General features: G+C 36.0%; 1 protein-coding gene across 5 annotated transcripts in view; it reads left to right on the top strand.

The window, feature by feature from the left end:
- Positions 1 to 14,446, top strand: part of STX17 (syntaxin 17) — an 84,672-nt gene that overhangs the window by 8,644 nt on the left and 61,582 nt on the right. For 4 of the 5 annotated variants that reach the window (XM_027105373.1, XM_027105372.1, XM_027105375.1 and 1 more), the window contains exons 2-3: positions 45 to 230; positions 12,406 to 12,471. In XM_027105373.1, coding sequence (XP_026961174.1) covers positions 72 to 230; positions 12,406 to 12,471 — 225 coding nt within the window. In that variant the 5' untranslated portion in view covers positions 45 to 71. Of the gene's footprint in view, positions 1 to 44; positions 231 to 6,484; positions 6,640 to 12,405; positions 12,472 to 14,446 lie in introns of all 5 variants that reach the window. The other variant, XM_027105376.1, reaches the window with a different exon arrangement.

Below are 14,446 nucleotides of genomic sequence, written 5' to 3'. Positions count from 1 at the left end.
GGAAATTGATTTTTAAAATTCTTAAATAAATATTTCCCTTTTAGGTTTTTCTACATGAGTGGAGAAGGTAGATGTTGCAAGTAGAAGAGATACAACATTTTTTTAGGATGTCTGAAGATGAAGAAAAAGTGAAATTACGCCGTCTTGAACCAGCTATTCAGAAATTTACTAAGATAGTAATCCCAACAGACCTGGAGAGGTTAAGAAAGCACCAGATAAATATTGAGAAGGTGAGTTTTTTTCTTTCTTTCTTTTTTTCCATTTTTTTCTTTTTTTACCACAAGAAACAGTTACATATTCTGATTTATATGTTGTGCATTTCACCTACATTGAGAATATTAGATAAGAGTCTTTGCTAAAACATCTAGCTCCTGTTGATTTAACGACATTATTCATTTTTTCATCCGGTTTTTCTGTTCTACAAATACCCCTCTCACATTATTCCTTTTTTAGGAAGGAATATAAGAATAGAATCAATGCCTTTTTAGTTATACACAGTGATGAATTGAGCAGTTAATAATTAAAATACGAACTGTTTGATAGTTGACTATAATGTGAAGGTGGTGGACTTTGGCTAAAGGGCTTCCCTTAATTTCATTCACCCCATGGCAAGTTTTCTGAACTGTGAGTGTGTGTTCCTGTCCTTTTCAGGTGCATGTAGATTTAAGAGGGAAAATCACTGTTTGATATGAGGGAATTTCCCAACTTCACTGCTTCCCTTTGAGGAAAGCCCAAAGTTGAGAAGTATCAGCTAGAGGTCAGTTTAAGAGATAGGTAGAAGGAAGAACCAGTCTCAGTGCCTGTGGTGGTTTCATAGAACCTGGTCTGGCTAGGATCTGATGGAGTGGTTGTGGCATTTATGGGAACGTCAAGTTTACTGAATACTGAGCATTGATTTGGCAGGTTACCTTGTCTTATTTGCTGTGGGACAGGTCAGTGGTATTTGATCCTTCAGAAGAACCTCCCCCAGTATAAATTTTAAGCTGTGTGGCCCTCCATTAATTTTTTGGGGGGTGTGGGGGGAGGGTGGAAGTGGTCATTAAGCCTTTCAGTATAAATAATATTTATCACCCTCAACTGCATACCTTATACAAGTAAGAAGAGTGTCAACTTTTTCTCTCATAGATACCAGCTGTCTTCCTAGTACTTAAGTCTTTTGTTAAAGTATAGAAAATAAGTGCCAAGAAAAATAAGATGAAAATTTCAATGCAAATATGAATAGAATTAAAGATTAATATTTAGTCATCTCTTAACTTCTTTCTTCTTTATCCATAAGCAATAAGTGTGATGACTTTTCAGGATGGAGGAGTTGTCTGCTAAACTGGTTATTCTTGTCATGAGCAGAAACAAAGTGTTCCATGCTTTGATTAATAAGGAGGGCACTGTAACAATATAGAAATGGAGTTGTTTACTTCTGATTGATCATATCTGTGTTTGATAATGTGTGTGTCAAAGTCCTGAGCTTATGTTGAAGTGCTCAGTTACAAAGATGGTAAGAATTTGGCAAGTGAATTGATTCTGAAAGGAATAAATAGGTGGACTGTGGTCTATTAAGACTCTTTCTTTTATTGTCCTATTTTCCCTTTGGCAAATTTCCCTTTCCTTGTATTTATTCTATACGAATGTGCTTGCTGTCATTACCCTCAGATCCTAGCCACATGTACCACCCAGTCATCAATGGAAAGGCCAGAACCCTGGGAGAAAGTTGTGGGGATAGAAACATGTCTATTACTGATTTAATTAGCTGCGTCAGAATTCAGAAGAAAATTATTCCAGAGTTATATAGATCTTTTTCTGCTGGAACATTTTTCCTTTACCGTTTTCTGTAATTTTTACTTACTAAGAAATTTTTAAACAATATCAGAATAATTATAATTTACGGTATAGGTGATGCAGTCTGAAGCTAAGCAGTTAAACTCGTACTGAGCTATGTTTTATTCCATAATCTTGATCATTCTGTCTCTAGGTTTTCTAGTTTAGTTATGAAAGTAATTTTTTTATCTATGTAAGATTGAATAGCATATTTTAATAGATAGTTTATGGCAATGTAAAAACATTTAAAAGCCACAGTGTTCACTGTGGACAAAAGAGTTAAGAACTAAGTTTAGACTCCAGGTGTCTAACAGTGCCTCATTTTCAAAAAGGCATGTTTTTCCTGGGGGAAGGGTGTAGAAAGATAAAATATTTATTATGTTAGCCATCAGTCATCCAATATGAATTTAAAAGAAGAAAGTCAGACTGAAGGGAAATTGAAAGTAAGCCTTAGTGGAGTGATTCTGCAACATCTGAAAACAATGAGAGTAGTGTGCTGTGGACACCTGGGACTATATTCCATAGGTCCTTCAGCATTACGTTTTATTACACATGATAGACTTGATTAGAATGTAATCCTGAAATTTGAAGTGTTAGCATTCAGCTTTCTTGGCTAATATAAAATAGACTTAAGCATAGTTAATAGGAACAATATCATAAGCTTGGAACATAATTTTCTTTGTTTCATTTTATAGGGGTTTGGGGGAAAACTTACTGTGTAACATGTACTGTATTAGTTAGTATATGGTTAAAATGCAAGTGGCAGAAAACCTAAAAATAGCTTATTATATGAGATAGAGGTTTTTTGGTTTTGCTTTTATTTTTAATCTCTCATAGTTTTGGAGGTGGTCTGGGGCTCCAGTGGCAGCTCAACAGTCATTAAAGACTCAGGCTGTTTTTATCTTTCTTTCCAATCCTCAACTTGTTTCTGTCTTACATGTAAAACAGCAGCTCCAGCTGTAGCTCTCACATCCACATTCCAACTAAGATGAAAGAACCAGAATCCTATTTTTTCTGAATATGTTCTTTTTTCTCTCAATTCTCTCTTTTTTTTCTTTTAAAGAAAATCCTCCTGTTCTTGTTTTATGGATGCAGTATCATATAGTCTCTCTATGGTGGTATTATTATTATATTTTTTAAAGTTTTCTTCTTCCTTTTCTGTGTTTCCTTCCTTCCTTCCTCCCCCCTTCCTTTTTCCCCCTTCCTTCCTTCCCCCTTCCTTCCTTCCTCCCTCCCTCCCTCTCTTCCTTCCTTCTTTCCCCTTCTTTCCTCCTTCCTTCTTTTCTCTTTTTCCCTTTTCTTTTCTTAAATGTATTCTTCTCTCTCTTTCTCCTTTTCTTCCTCCCTCCTCCCTCCCTTTCTTCCTCTCCTTCCTTCCTTCCTTTCTTTGTGTCAGTCTACAGTATTTTAGGCTTTCCTTGGCTAGCTGTCGATATTTAAGAGTGCTAATTGGAAGGGGTGTGTGTGTGTGTGTGTGTGTGTGTGTGTGTGTGTGTGTGTGTGTGAGAGAGAGAGAGAGAGAGAGGGAGAGAGAGAGAGAGAGAGACAGAGAGAGAGAGGGGGGGAGAATGGGTAGCAGGGTAGTAGTAGGGGCCTTATTACCTGGAGAGGTGAACAGAGGAGGATCTATTTTGATGGGGAACCACCAGATACTCTCCTGGAGTGTTGTCTTCTGTGATGATAGAGGCAGTCCAGTTGCTTGGGCCTATGGAGAGGACATCTGATAGACTACCTATTCCTTACATAAACTTTCAAGTAATCCTTCTGTTTTTAGCCCCACCATACACATCCTCCTGGTTACCTGGTACCTCTGGTTACTGAATCTTTCTGCAGTAGTACTATGCATTCATTGGTTTGCTTCTCACTGCCTTTCTCCCCCACCCCTTCTGCAGCCCTAGGTTTCTGCTTTCTCTGATCTGCTAAGTTCAGCTGCAACACGTCCATAGTCTTTCCAGCTTCCAAAATTTTGTTAAAATTTCTTGTCCATTGATATCTTCTGTTGTATTCTCATTATTATTGTGAATTTATACCTTTTAAAGTTCTTTACTGTCATTTTAGTTGAGTTTGGGGAAAGAACAGAGATGAATGTGTTCAGTCTGCCAGGTTTAATGAGAAGGGAAATTATTACAGGATATAAATATATGTTAGCGTTTCATAAGTGTTGGTGTTTGCTGTTTCTTATATTGTTAACATTGAAAATCATGTAAAAAATTAGCTTTCTAATCTGCAAGAAGTTTACAGTCCAGTTAAGGAAATAAGATAGGATATGATGGGGCAACATATAATTAGGTGTGAAAATGAGTGTTCAGGACTGTTCAGGCAGCATGAAGCCTGAACTATGTGGTACAAAATCAGATATAAGCAGTCTTATTGATTTGTTATGTATTGATTTGGTTTCATTTATTTGTTTTTTTAACTTGTGGTTACAGCAAAAACCTTTCCCATTTCTCTTTTTAGTCTGAGAATGTTTATTTCAATCTTACAATCACATTTTCCCCCTCATTCTTTTTTTCTGATAGACTCCTGATTCAGTTTGCTTTCTCCTGTGTTATAGGATAGGAAAGCCTCAGCACAGGTGGTGAACTCCTCTCCAACTGTTTGGAATAATAGCCTTTAATAATGTAACCTAATTTAGGTTTAACATCGTGTAGCAAGCAAAGAAAGTCTGACCTATTTTATTCCTTATTTTTCTTAGAATTTTATTATTTTAAGACATAAGATCATCTATTCAATCTTCATCCAAGACACTAATCTCTTCTACAACTTACTTGACAAGTGAGCAAATAATAATAATAGTAAAGATAGTAGCTGTTGTGTTTATTTGTTGAGTGCTCTGTAAGGTTTTTATATATATCATATCATTTAATCCTCAGAACATCCCTATAGGTTACCCTTATTTTTGTCTTCCTTTTTTAGGTGGGGAAGCAGACTTGGAGTGGTTAAATTACTTTCTTGAGATCACTATGCTGCTAAATATATTAATCTTCTAATGTTGTGCTTGAAACATAGTGTGTTCTAAGTTTGTTCTTACTCTTTCTTGGTTTTCATTTTCCTCTTAGTCATGTTTGTTGTGGACAGTTCTATTTTATGATGATTTTCCTCAATGAAGAAGGAAGATGTAAAAAAAAAAAATAGAGTTGAATACTTTGGCTTTCCTACATCTATTAGCAACATCCACTCCATTTGTTCACCTTTCAAACTTTGTGTTTTTGTTCAGATCCCAACTTAGTAATGTTCTATGGAACATGCCCTGGTTGATTCCATCCTGGGTCAGATATAAATGCACCATCCTCACACAGCACTCTGCAGTAGACCTTAAGGTTCACCACCCCATGATTGATCTTTAGAGAGTTGTAAAGGTAACATTAAAATCTTTCTCATAGAGTTATTCTGAGGATTGAGATATTATGTTAAGAACCCTTGAATGCAAGGTTGATACTTGGAAATGAGTTACTTATAAGTAAGTTATCATTCCCGGGCAGTCAGCATTGGTGCTGTCAGTTAATTGTTTGTAATCATTAGGAGATTCACAGCATTCCTGAGACCCTTTGTGTTTGTTTTGGGTTTTATATTTTTTACACATGGTAGGCACAGTAAGTTGCCTTACATTAGCTACACTATAAGGTAGGTATTATTATTTATCTTCATTACATGAGTAATCCTAAATTTATGGCTTATAATCATTGGGCCATCTATTAATATTATGTAGCTTTACTTTTAGAGTCTTTGATATTTTCTCTTTTGTTGAGTTTAATAAAATAACTTTATTTGAATTGAATACTTACACTTTTTATCATCTACAATACTGATTATTATCCCACCTAATTAATCCCCCACAAAACCATCATCTTCCTTACGAAAAGTTCTGTTCATTCTGATCACTGAGATATCCTCTGATACTTGGCAAAAGAAGCCTTCATCTACTTTTTCTGCTTCTTTTCTCATCACTCTTCCCATCATACATTATACCACAAACACACTGATCTTACTTCAGTCCTTTGGATTCCACATGTGACTTTACACCTCAGAGTATTCCCAGGTCTTTTTCTCTCCAATTGAAACCTCTTTTTTCCCTACTATGCTTTGTAAATTCAAATAAATCTTTTAAGTGTCAGCATAAAGTTTAAATTAAAGTGCTTTTATACCTTAAACTCCTAAATTCTGAATATTCTCTATGTTATATCATCATCAACTTCCCTGAACCTCTAGTGAATAACATTATATAATTTTAGAAAATTATTTTTAATAATTATGAGTAGCTTTCATGTTTGTATACTCTAAGCAATATGAAGTAGAATTATTATTGTTATTCAATTTTGAATCAAAATATTCTGGAAGATGAAATGACATAAAATGTGAGGCTACAAGTATATAAAGTTGATTAAATAAATGGTGGGGTGTTCTAGAGAGAACTTTTAGTCCAGGAACGACTCTCAAAATATTTGTTCTCTTTGCCCAGCAGGCAAAGCAAAACTGAGACCTGGGTGTCACTGCCAAAGAGCACAAAGGGATGAATGTTGGAAGCCTGAAAACACCTGTGCAGAGGTGTTCGTCACATCATGGTGTGGGTTTATAATCAGGGTTATCCAAAAAGATAAAATAGAAGAGTGGGTAAAAGGAGACAACGTATTCACCAGGATGAGAATGGTGAACACGGCTTTTGTCTCACCAGGATAAGAATGTGCTTTCGTCTCATGGGAAAGTCTAGGGGAAAGGCTGTTTCTGTGAATGTTGAATTCTCTGCTTATGCCTGTGCCAGAGGAGAACCATGGCGCCATAGACCATGGGGCCATAACATGTCAATGAAGAACAACATGAATGCATGTAGTGAGACAATACATCTTTCTGAAATGACTGAAAAACAGTATCTATGAATTTTTTCTGTAGTTGTTTTTCCTCTTTCTTGATCCTGTTTATTCATAGCAATTAAAGGTATTTATCAGAAGTTTCAGCATCCAGTGGAGGAAAGAGCAGAATCCAATGCACTTTGGGGATGTCATTCTGAGTTCCACCTACCTTGAAATGTTGGGGCAGAGCTTAATGGCCTGGAAGCCACTCAAGAGCAAGTAGTGCTGAGACAAATCCTTCTGCCCACTCTGTGAAGATAAAAGAAAAGTATAAATCCAACATCATCTAGAAAATATTTCCTTGCAAAGCTGCCATTACCTTTAAAAACCCTGTAGAGAGAAGCCCGAAGGAGAAGCCCTTGGCAAAGACAAGCTATTTTACCCAATCTCTTGACAGATAATCTCCCCGTCATTGCTTTTCAGTCTCTTTGAATCTACTCTTTGTTATTTTCTTTGTAGACAATCATGTGAAGACAAACTGTTTTATTTCTTCCTTTCCAGTCTTTGCCTGTCTGCCCACTTCCTTCCTTCCTTCCTCTCCTTATTACTTTCTTTCCTCTCTTTCTTTTGTTTCTTCTCTTTCCCTTCCCCTCCTCCCTCCTTTCCTTCCCTCCTTCCCTTTCTTCCCTCACTTCCTTTCTTACCTTATTGTGCTGACTAGGGCCTCCAGTGCAATATTGAATAGGAATGGCAAGATCAGACATCCTTACCTTGTTCCCAGTATTAGGGAATGGTCTTTCACCACTAAGCATGATGTTGACTGTAGGGTTTTTGTAGATGCCTCTAATGTTAACTTCTTTTTTAAGTTTGCTGAGAATTTTTATAATGAACAGATGTTTATCAAATGGTTGTCTTTAAATCTACCATCTTGCTCTTTTTGTCTGTTTGTCCCATCTATTCTTTGTCCCCTTTTCTCATCTTTTACTCCCTTTTGGATTAATTGCATATTTTTTAAGATTCCATTTTTTCTTTTGTTGACTTATTAATTATACCTCTTTGTATTTTTATTTTTAATGGTTTACAGTTCAGAGTATTCATCTTTAACTTATGACAGTCTACCTTCAAGTAATGTGTTTTCATATATACATATATATATATATCACTTCACGTATATTATAAGAATCTTGGACTTCCCTGGTGGCTCAGTGGTTAAGAATCCGCCTGCCAATGCAGGGGACACGGGTTTGAGCCCTGGTCCGGGAAGATCCCACATGCCGCGGAGCAGCTAAGCCCATGTGCCACAACTACTGAGCCTATGCTCTAGAGCCCGTGAGCCACAACTACTGAGCCCACGCGCCACAACTACCAAAGCCCACATGCCTGGAGCCCATGCTCTGCAACAAGAGAAGCCACCGCAATGAGAAGCCTGTGCACTGCAAAGAAGAGTAGCCCCCACTCACCTCAACTAGAGAAAGCCCGCATGCAGCAACAAAGACCTAACGCAGTCATAAATAAATAAATAGCCTTATAACAGTACACTTCGATTTCCTCTCTCAGGGTCTTTGTAGTATTATTATAATATATTTTACTTCTATGTAATGTAATTTTTGTTTTAAACAGTGTTATCTTTCAAAGAGATTTTTAAAATAATAAAAAGTATATTTTATATTTATCTATATATTTACCATTTTTCAGTGCTGTCACTTTTTTGTAGAACCAGGTTTCTGTCTGGTATCATTTTCCCATCAACCTGAAGGACTTCCTTTAACATTTCTTGTAGTACAGGTTTGCTGGTATTGAATTCTGCTTGCATTTTTGTGTTTGAAAAAAAAAATGTTTATTTTGCCTTCACTTTTAAAAAATATTTTCCCTGTGTATAGAATTCTAGGTTGAGTTTTAGATTGTTTCAGTACTTTCAAGATGTTGCTCTGGTGTTTTCTGGCTTGCATTGTTTCTCATAAGAAGTCTTCTGTCATTCTTATCTGTGTTGCTCTGTACTTCACATATCTTTTTTTCCTCTTGCTGTTTTTAAGATTTTTCTATCACTTATTGTAAGTAATTTTATTATGATGTGCATTAGTTTAGTTTTGTTCATTTTTCTTATTTATGGTATTCCTTGAGTTTCTTGGATCTGTGGGTTTATAATTTTTACCAGATTTGGAAAAGCTTTGGCCACTCATTTTTCTTTTTTTTCTTGCTTACTGGGATATAACTGACAAACAGCACTGTTTAAGTTTAAGGTGTACAGTATAATGATTTGACTTACATACTTCATGAAATGATGATCACAATAAATAGTGAAGGTCCATCATCTCATATAGATACAAAATAAAAACACTTTTTTCTTTTGTCATGAGATTTAAATTAGGATTTACTTTCTTAACAACTTTCATATATAACATACAGCAGTGTTAATTATATATATTAATCATGGCATACATTACATCCCTAGTACTTATTTATCTTATGACTGGAAGTTTGCACCTTTTGACCATAAACTATATGGTTCCTTTATATCTTTAGTTGTGGAAAATCTCTTCTGCTAGTCGTTAAGTCATTCTCATCCATAATTGCTCTGAAATTAGTTGTAATTTTGGTGCACCTATGGGAAGAGGTGAGCTCACGGTCTTCCTCCTCCACCATCTCAGTCACTGTCTCATTAGTTTTTCAGAATTTTTTTCTCTCCTTCAGGGAGCCCAATTGCATACATAAAATATTGCTTTCAATTGGCCTGTGACTCATTAATACTCTATTCATTTATTGTCCATCTTTTTTTCTCTCTCTGTGTTTCATTTTGGATTGATTCTACTTTATATCTTTAAATTTACTATTCTTTTCTTTGCATTGTCTTACCTTCAATTAAACCCATCTGTTGCATTTTTCATTTCAGATACCTTTTTTAAATTTAGGAATTGAATTTTTTTTTTTTTTTTTTTTGCGGTACGCGGGCCTCTCACTGTTGTGGTCTCTCCCGTTGCGGAGCACAGGGTCCGGACGCGCAGGCTCAGTGGCCATGGCTCACGGGCCCAGCCGCTCCGCAGCATGTGGGATCCTCCTGGACCGGGGCACGAACCTGTGTCCCCTGCATCGGCAGGCGGACTCTCAACCACTGCGCCACCAGGGAAGCCCCTAGGAATTGAATTTTTAAAAATATCTTCCATGTCTCAATATGCTCATGTTTTTTTCTTTCTTAACAACATGGAATATATCATAATAATTTTTAATATCCTTGTCTATTAATTCCATTATCTCTATCATATCCGAATCTGTTTCTATTGATTGGTTTTTCTCATTGCAGATCATATTTTCCTGCTTTTTTGCATTCATGGTAATTGTTTATTGGATGCCAGACATTCTGAACTTGTTGGATACTGAATATTTTTACATTACTTTGAGTACTTTTGAGCTTTATTTATTCTGAGACACATTTAAGTTATTTGGGAACAGTTTGATCCTTTTGAGGCTCTTTTAAGCTTGCATAGGATCAGAATAGCCTTTATTCCAGGCCTAATTTTTCCCCATGTAGGACAGTGCTTTGGAGTACTCCACCTGATGTCTAGTGTGTTGAGAGATTTTTCCAGTCTGACTTGTGGTCACATGAACTGTTTCTGGCCTTGTGTGATTTTGGGGGATTAGTCTACCTGCTCTTTTCCAGTGGTTCTTTTTCTGACTTCAGGTAGTTTGCTTATGTGCATGTACTGATCTGTACTCAGCCGAAGACTCAAAAGGAAAACCCTGCGGATCTCTGGAACTCTGTCTCAGTATAGTGCTCTCATTTCAGTTATCTCCTCACATGCAGCTTTTTCCTCTCTGATACTCTGCTCCACGATTCTTGCAACCCTGACCTCTCTGGATTTTCAACTGTTTCCTTAACATTATTTTTCTTAAAATATCATGACAGATTAGTATTAAGTAATAAATTTTAAAGTGGCTTATTTTCAGACATGTATCTTTGGCTTACATTCTTTTTGTTAATATCATAACATTAAAGGAGCATTTATACTGGGTCTGATGGCATCAATTAAATTTTTCTTAGAAGCAAAAGTAGATTGATAGTGGTTTTAAATTTATTTGATTGCATAGTGGTTTTAAGTTTATGTTTGGTAAATATATTCTCAGTATAGTCTATTTTTTAATTTTTATTGGAGCATAGTTGCTTTACAATGTTGTGTCAGTTTCTACTGTACAGCAAGGTGAATCAGCTATACGTACACATATATCTGCTCTTTTTTGATTTCCTTCCCGTTTAGGTCACCACACAGAGCACTGAGTAGAGTTCCTTGTGCTATACAGTAGGTTTTCACTAGTTATCTGTTTTATACATAGTTTCAATAGCGTATATATGTCAATGCCAATCTTCTAATTCATCCCACCCTCCTTCCCCCTTGGTGTCCATGTGTTTGTCCTGTACATCTGTGTCTCTATTTCTGCTTTGCAAATAAGATCATCTATACCATTTTTCTAGATTCCACATATATGCATTAATATACAATGTTTGTTTTTCTCTTTCTGACTTATTTCACTCTGTAGATGTAGTCTCTCGGTCCATCTACATCTCTACAAATGACCCAATTTCATTCCTTTTTATGGCTGAGTAATATTCCATTGTATATATGTGCCACATCTTCTTTATCCATTCATCTGTTGATGGACATTTAGGTTGCTTCCATGTCCTGGCTATTGTAAATAGTGCTGCAGTGAACATTGGGGTGCATGTGTCTTTTTGAACTATGGTTTTCTCGGGGTATATGCCCAGTAGTGGGATTGCTCGGTCATATGGTAGTTCTATTTTTAGTTTTTTAAGGCACCTCCATATTGTTCTCCATAGTCTGTTATTTTTAAGCTTAATGGCTATTGTTTAGTTCTTAGATTATATAAAAAACAAAAATTCAGGAGTATCAAAAGAGTTTTTTGCTGCATTATTCACTACCAAATTTAAAGAATATGCAGAATAGGGAATATAAAAATACCCTAGAAAAAATTTTAGTGCTCTACTTTTATAATCTATTTTTCCTTCTATGTGTATATGGGGCATTTTCATGTTACTGTGCTTTCAGAGTAGTGTGTGTGTGTGGGTTATACCAAAAATGTGTTTAATGTCATTATTCACATCTGCTAACATCTTAATTATTTGGGTTTTTTATTTCAACCAAAAATAATGTGTGACATTTGGTGTTGTTTATATTTTATACAAGTATTCCGTCATAATGTTATCACATTTTCCTGTCAAATGAAAAATTTTCCATTATCACGCTTGTTAAGTTTCTTGGATGAACTCTGAAAACTAAACATTACCTTGGTAAAAATTAAGACATATATATTAAATGTTCATTCTCATTTTTATATACTTTCTAGTCTGCAGTATCCATGTTACTTTTTCTCAAATCAGATTTTAGTTTTCAATACTTGACTCTATCATTAACAGACATTTCAAAGTCTTCATATATAGTAACAATATCTGATGAATGCTGTTAATCTTTTCATTTTTCACACTCTTTTACATTCTCATTTTTTTCACCTCCAAAGAGTGTGCATTATAGACAAAATACATACTCTTTTTCAGTAAAATAAAGAGTATTTAGTGGGTTTTGTTTGTTTTTACCATTTACCAGAATTTTGTGTGTAATGTTTTTGAAAACTTCCTGTTGTATGGACTTTGGACAGTTAATTTCCACTACTAAGGCAGTAAATATTTTAGCTGGTATGTTTAACTTTGGGTGGGTGAGTGGGGATTTTTGAGGTAAATTGGGAATAATCACTTAGTGATAAAAAAAAACTCAGTACCTTTCCCCTTTCTTTCATATAGTATCAGAGGTGCAGAATCTGGGACAAGTTGCATGAAGAGCATATCAATGCAGGACGTACAGTTCAGGTAAGGCTATTTTATTGTTTCAGGTAAATCAGTATGAAAAGACAGTCTTAAGAAAATTTTGCTAAAATATATACCCTTGTAGCTGAATCCTTTTATATGTATTTGTAACTATTTCCTTAAGGATACATTTTTAGCAATAATTATTGAATCAGATGTCATACATATTTTTAAGATTTTGATTCATATCACCAAAATTTTCTCCAGAAATGATACATCAACTTACACTTTCACAATGAATGCATTTTACAACACTAGTATTACTCATTCCTCAAATTTTTGCTAATTAGTAGGTTAAAATAACACTGCTTTGTCGTCTTAATCTGGATTTTTTCTTTTATTGCTTTGAAGGGTGGAAGCTTTTTATATGCACCTTGGATAGTAATGTTTTTTTTTTAATTCTTTATTGGAGTATAATTGCTTTACAATGGTGTGTTCGTTTCTGCTTTATAACAAAGTGAATCAGTTATACATATACATATGTTCCCATATCTCTTCCCTTTTGCGTCTCCCTTGCTCCCACCCTCCCTATCCCACCCCTCTAGGTGGTCACAAAGCACCAAGCTGATCTCCCTGTGCTATGCGGCTGCTTCCCACTAGCTATCTATTTTACATTTGGTAGTGTATATATGCCACTCTCTCGCTTTGTCACAGCTTACCCTTCCCCCTCCCCATATCCTCAAGTCCATTCTCTAGTAGGTCTGTGTCTTTATTCCTGTCTTACCCCTAAGTTCTTCATGAAATTTTTTTTTCTTAAATTCCATATATATCTGTTATCATAAGGTATTTGTCTTTCTCTTTGTGACTTACTTCACTCTGTATGACAGACTCTAGGTCTATCCACCTCATTACAAAGAGCTCAATTTCGTTTCTTTTATGGCTAAGTAATATTCCATTGCATATATGTGCCACATCTTCTTTATCCATTCATCCGATGATGGACACTTAGGTTGTTTCCATCTCTGGGCTATTGTAAATAGAGCTGCAATGAAGATTTTGGTACATGACTCTTTTTGAATTATGGTTTTCTCAGGGTATATGCCCAGTAGTGGGATTGCTGGGTCATATGGTAGTTCTATTAGTAGTTTTTGTTTATTTGTTTGTTTGTTTTGTGGTATGCGGGCCTCTCACTGCTGTGGCCTCTCCCGTTGCGGAGCACAGGCTCCGGACGCGCAGGCTCAGCGGTCATGGCTCACGGGCCCAGCCGCTCCGCGGCATGTGGGATCTTCCGGGACTGGAGCACGAACACACGTCCCGTGCAATGGCAGGTGGACTCTCAACAACTGTGCCACCAGGGAAGCCCCTATTTGTAGTTTTTTAAGGAACCTCCATACTGTTCTCCATAGTGGCTGTACCAATTCACATTCCCACCAACAGTGCAAGAGGGTTTGCTTTTCTCCACACCCACTCCAGCATTTATTGTTTCTAGATTTTTTGATAATGGTCATTCTGACTAGTGTGAGATGATATCTCAGTGTAGTTTTGATTTGCATTTCTCTAATGATTAATGATGTTGAGCATCCTTTCATGTGTTTGTTGGCAGTCTGTATATCATTTTTGGAGAAATGTCTATTTAGGTCTTCTGCCCATTTTTGGATGGGGTTGTTTGTTTTTTTGATATTGAGCTGCATAAGCTGCTTATAAATTTTGGAGATTAATCCTTTGTCAGTTGCTTCATTTGCAAATATTTTCTCCCATTCTGAGGGTTGCCTTTTTGTCTTGTTTCCTTTGCTGTGCAAAAGCTTTTAAGTTTCATTAGGTCCCGTTTGTTTATTTTTGTTTTTATTTCCATTTCTCTAGGAGGTGGGTCAAAAAGGATCTTGCTGTGATTTATGTCATAGAGTGTTCTGCCTATGTTTTTCTCTAAGAGTTTGATACTTTCTGGCCTTACCTTTAGGTCTTTAATCCATTTTGAGCTTATTTTTGTGTATGGTGTTAGGGAGTGAACTAATCTCATACTTTTACATGTAGCTGTCCA

This window comes from Aethalodelphis obliquidens, unplaced genomic scaffold, assembly GCF_003676395.1.
Source record: "Aethalodelphis obliquidens isolate GAN/ISIS:26980383/991018 unplaced genomic scaffold, ASM367639v1 scaffold7, whole genome shotgun sequence".
Taxonomy (NCBI): Eukaryota; Metazoa; Chordata; class Mammalia; order Artiodactyla; family Delphinidae; genus Aethalodelphis; species Aethalodelphis obliquidens.
The sequence above is the reverse complement of the archived record's forward strand: the minus strand, read 5'-3'. Positions and strand labels throughout refer to the sequence as shown.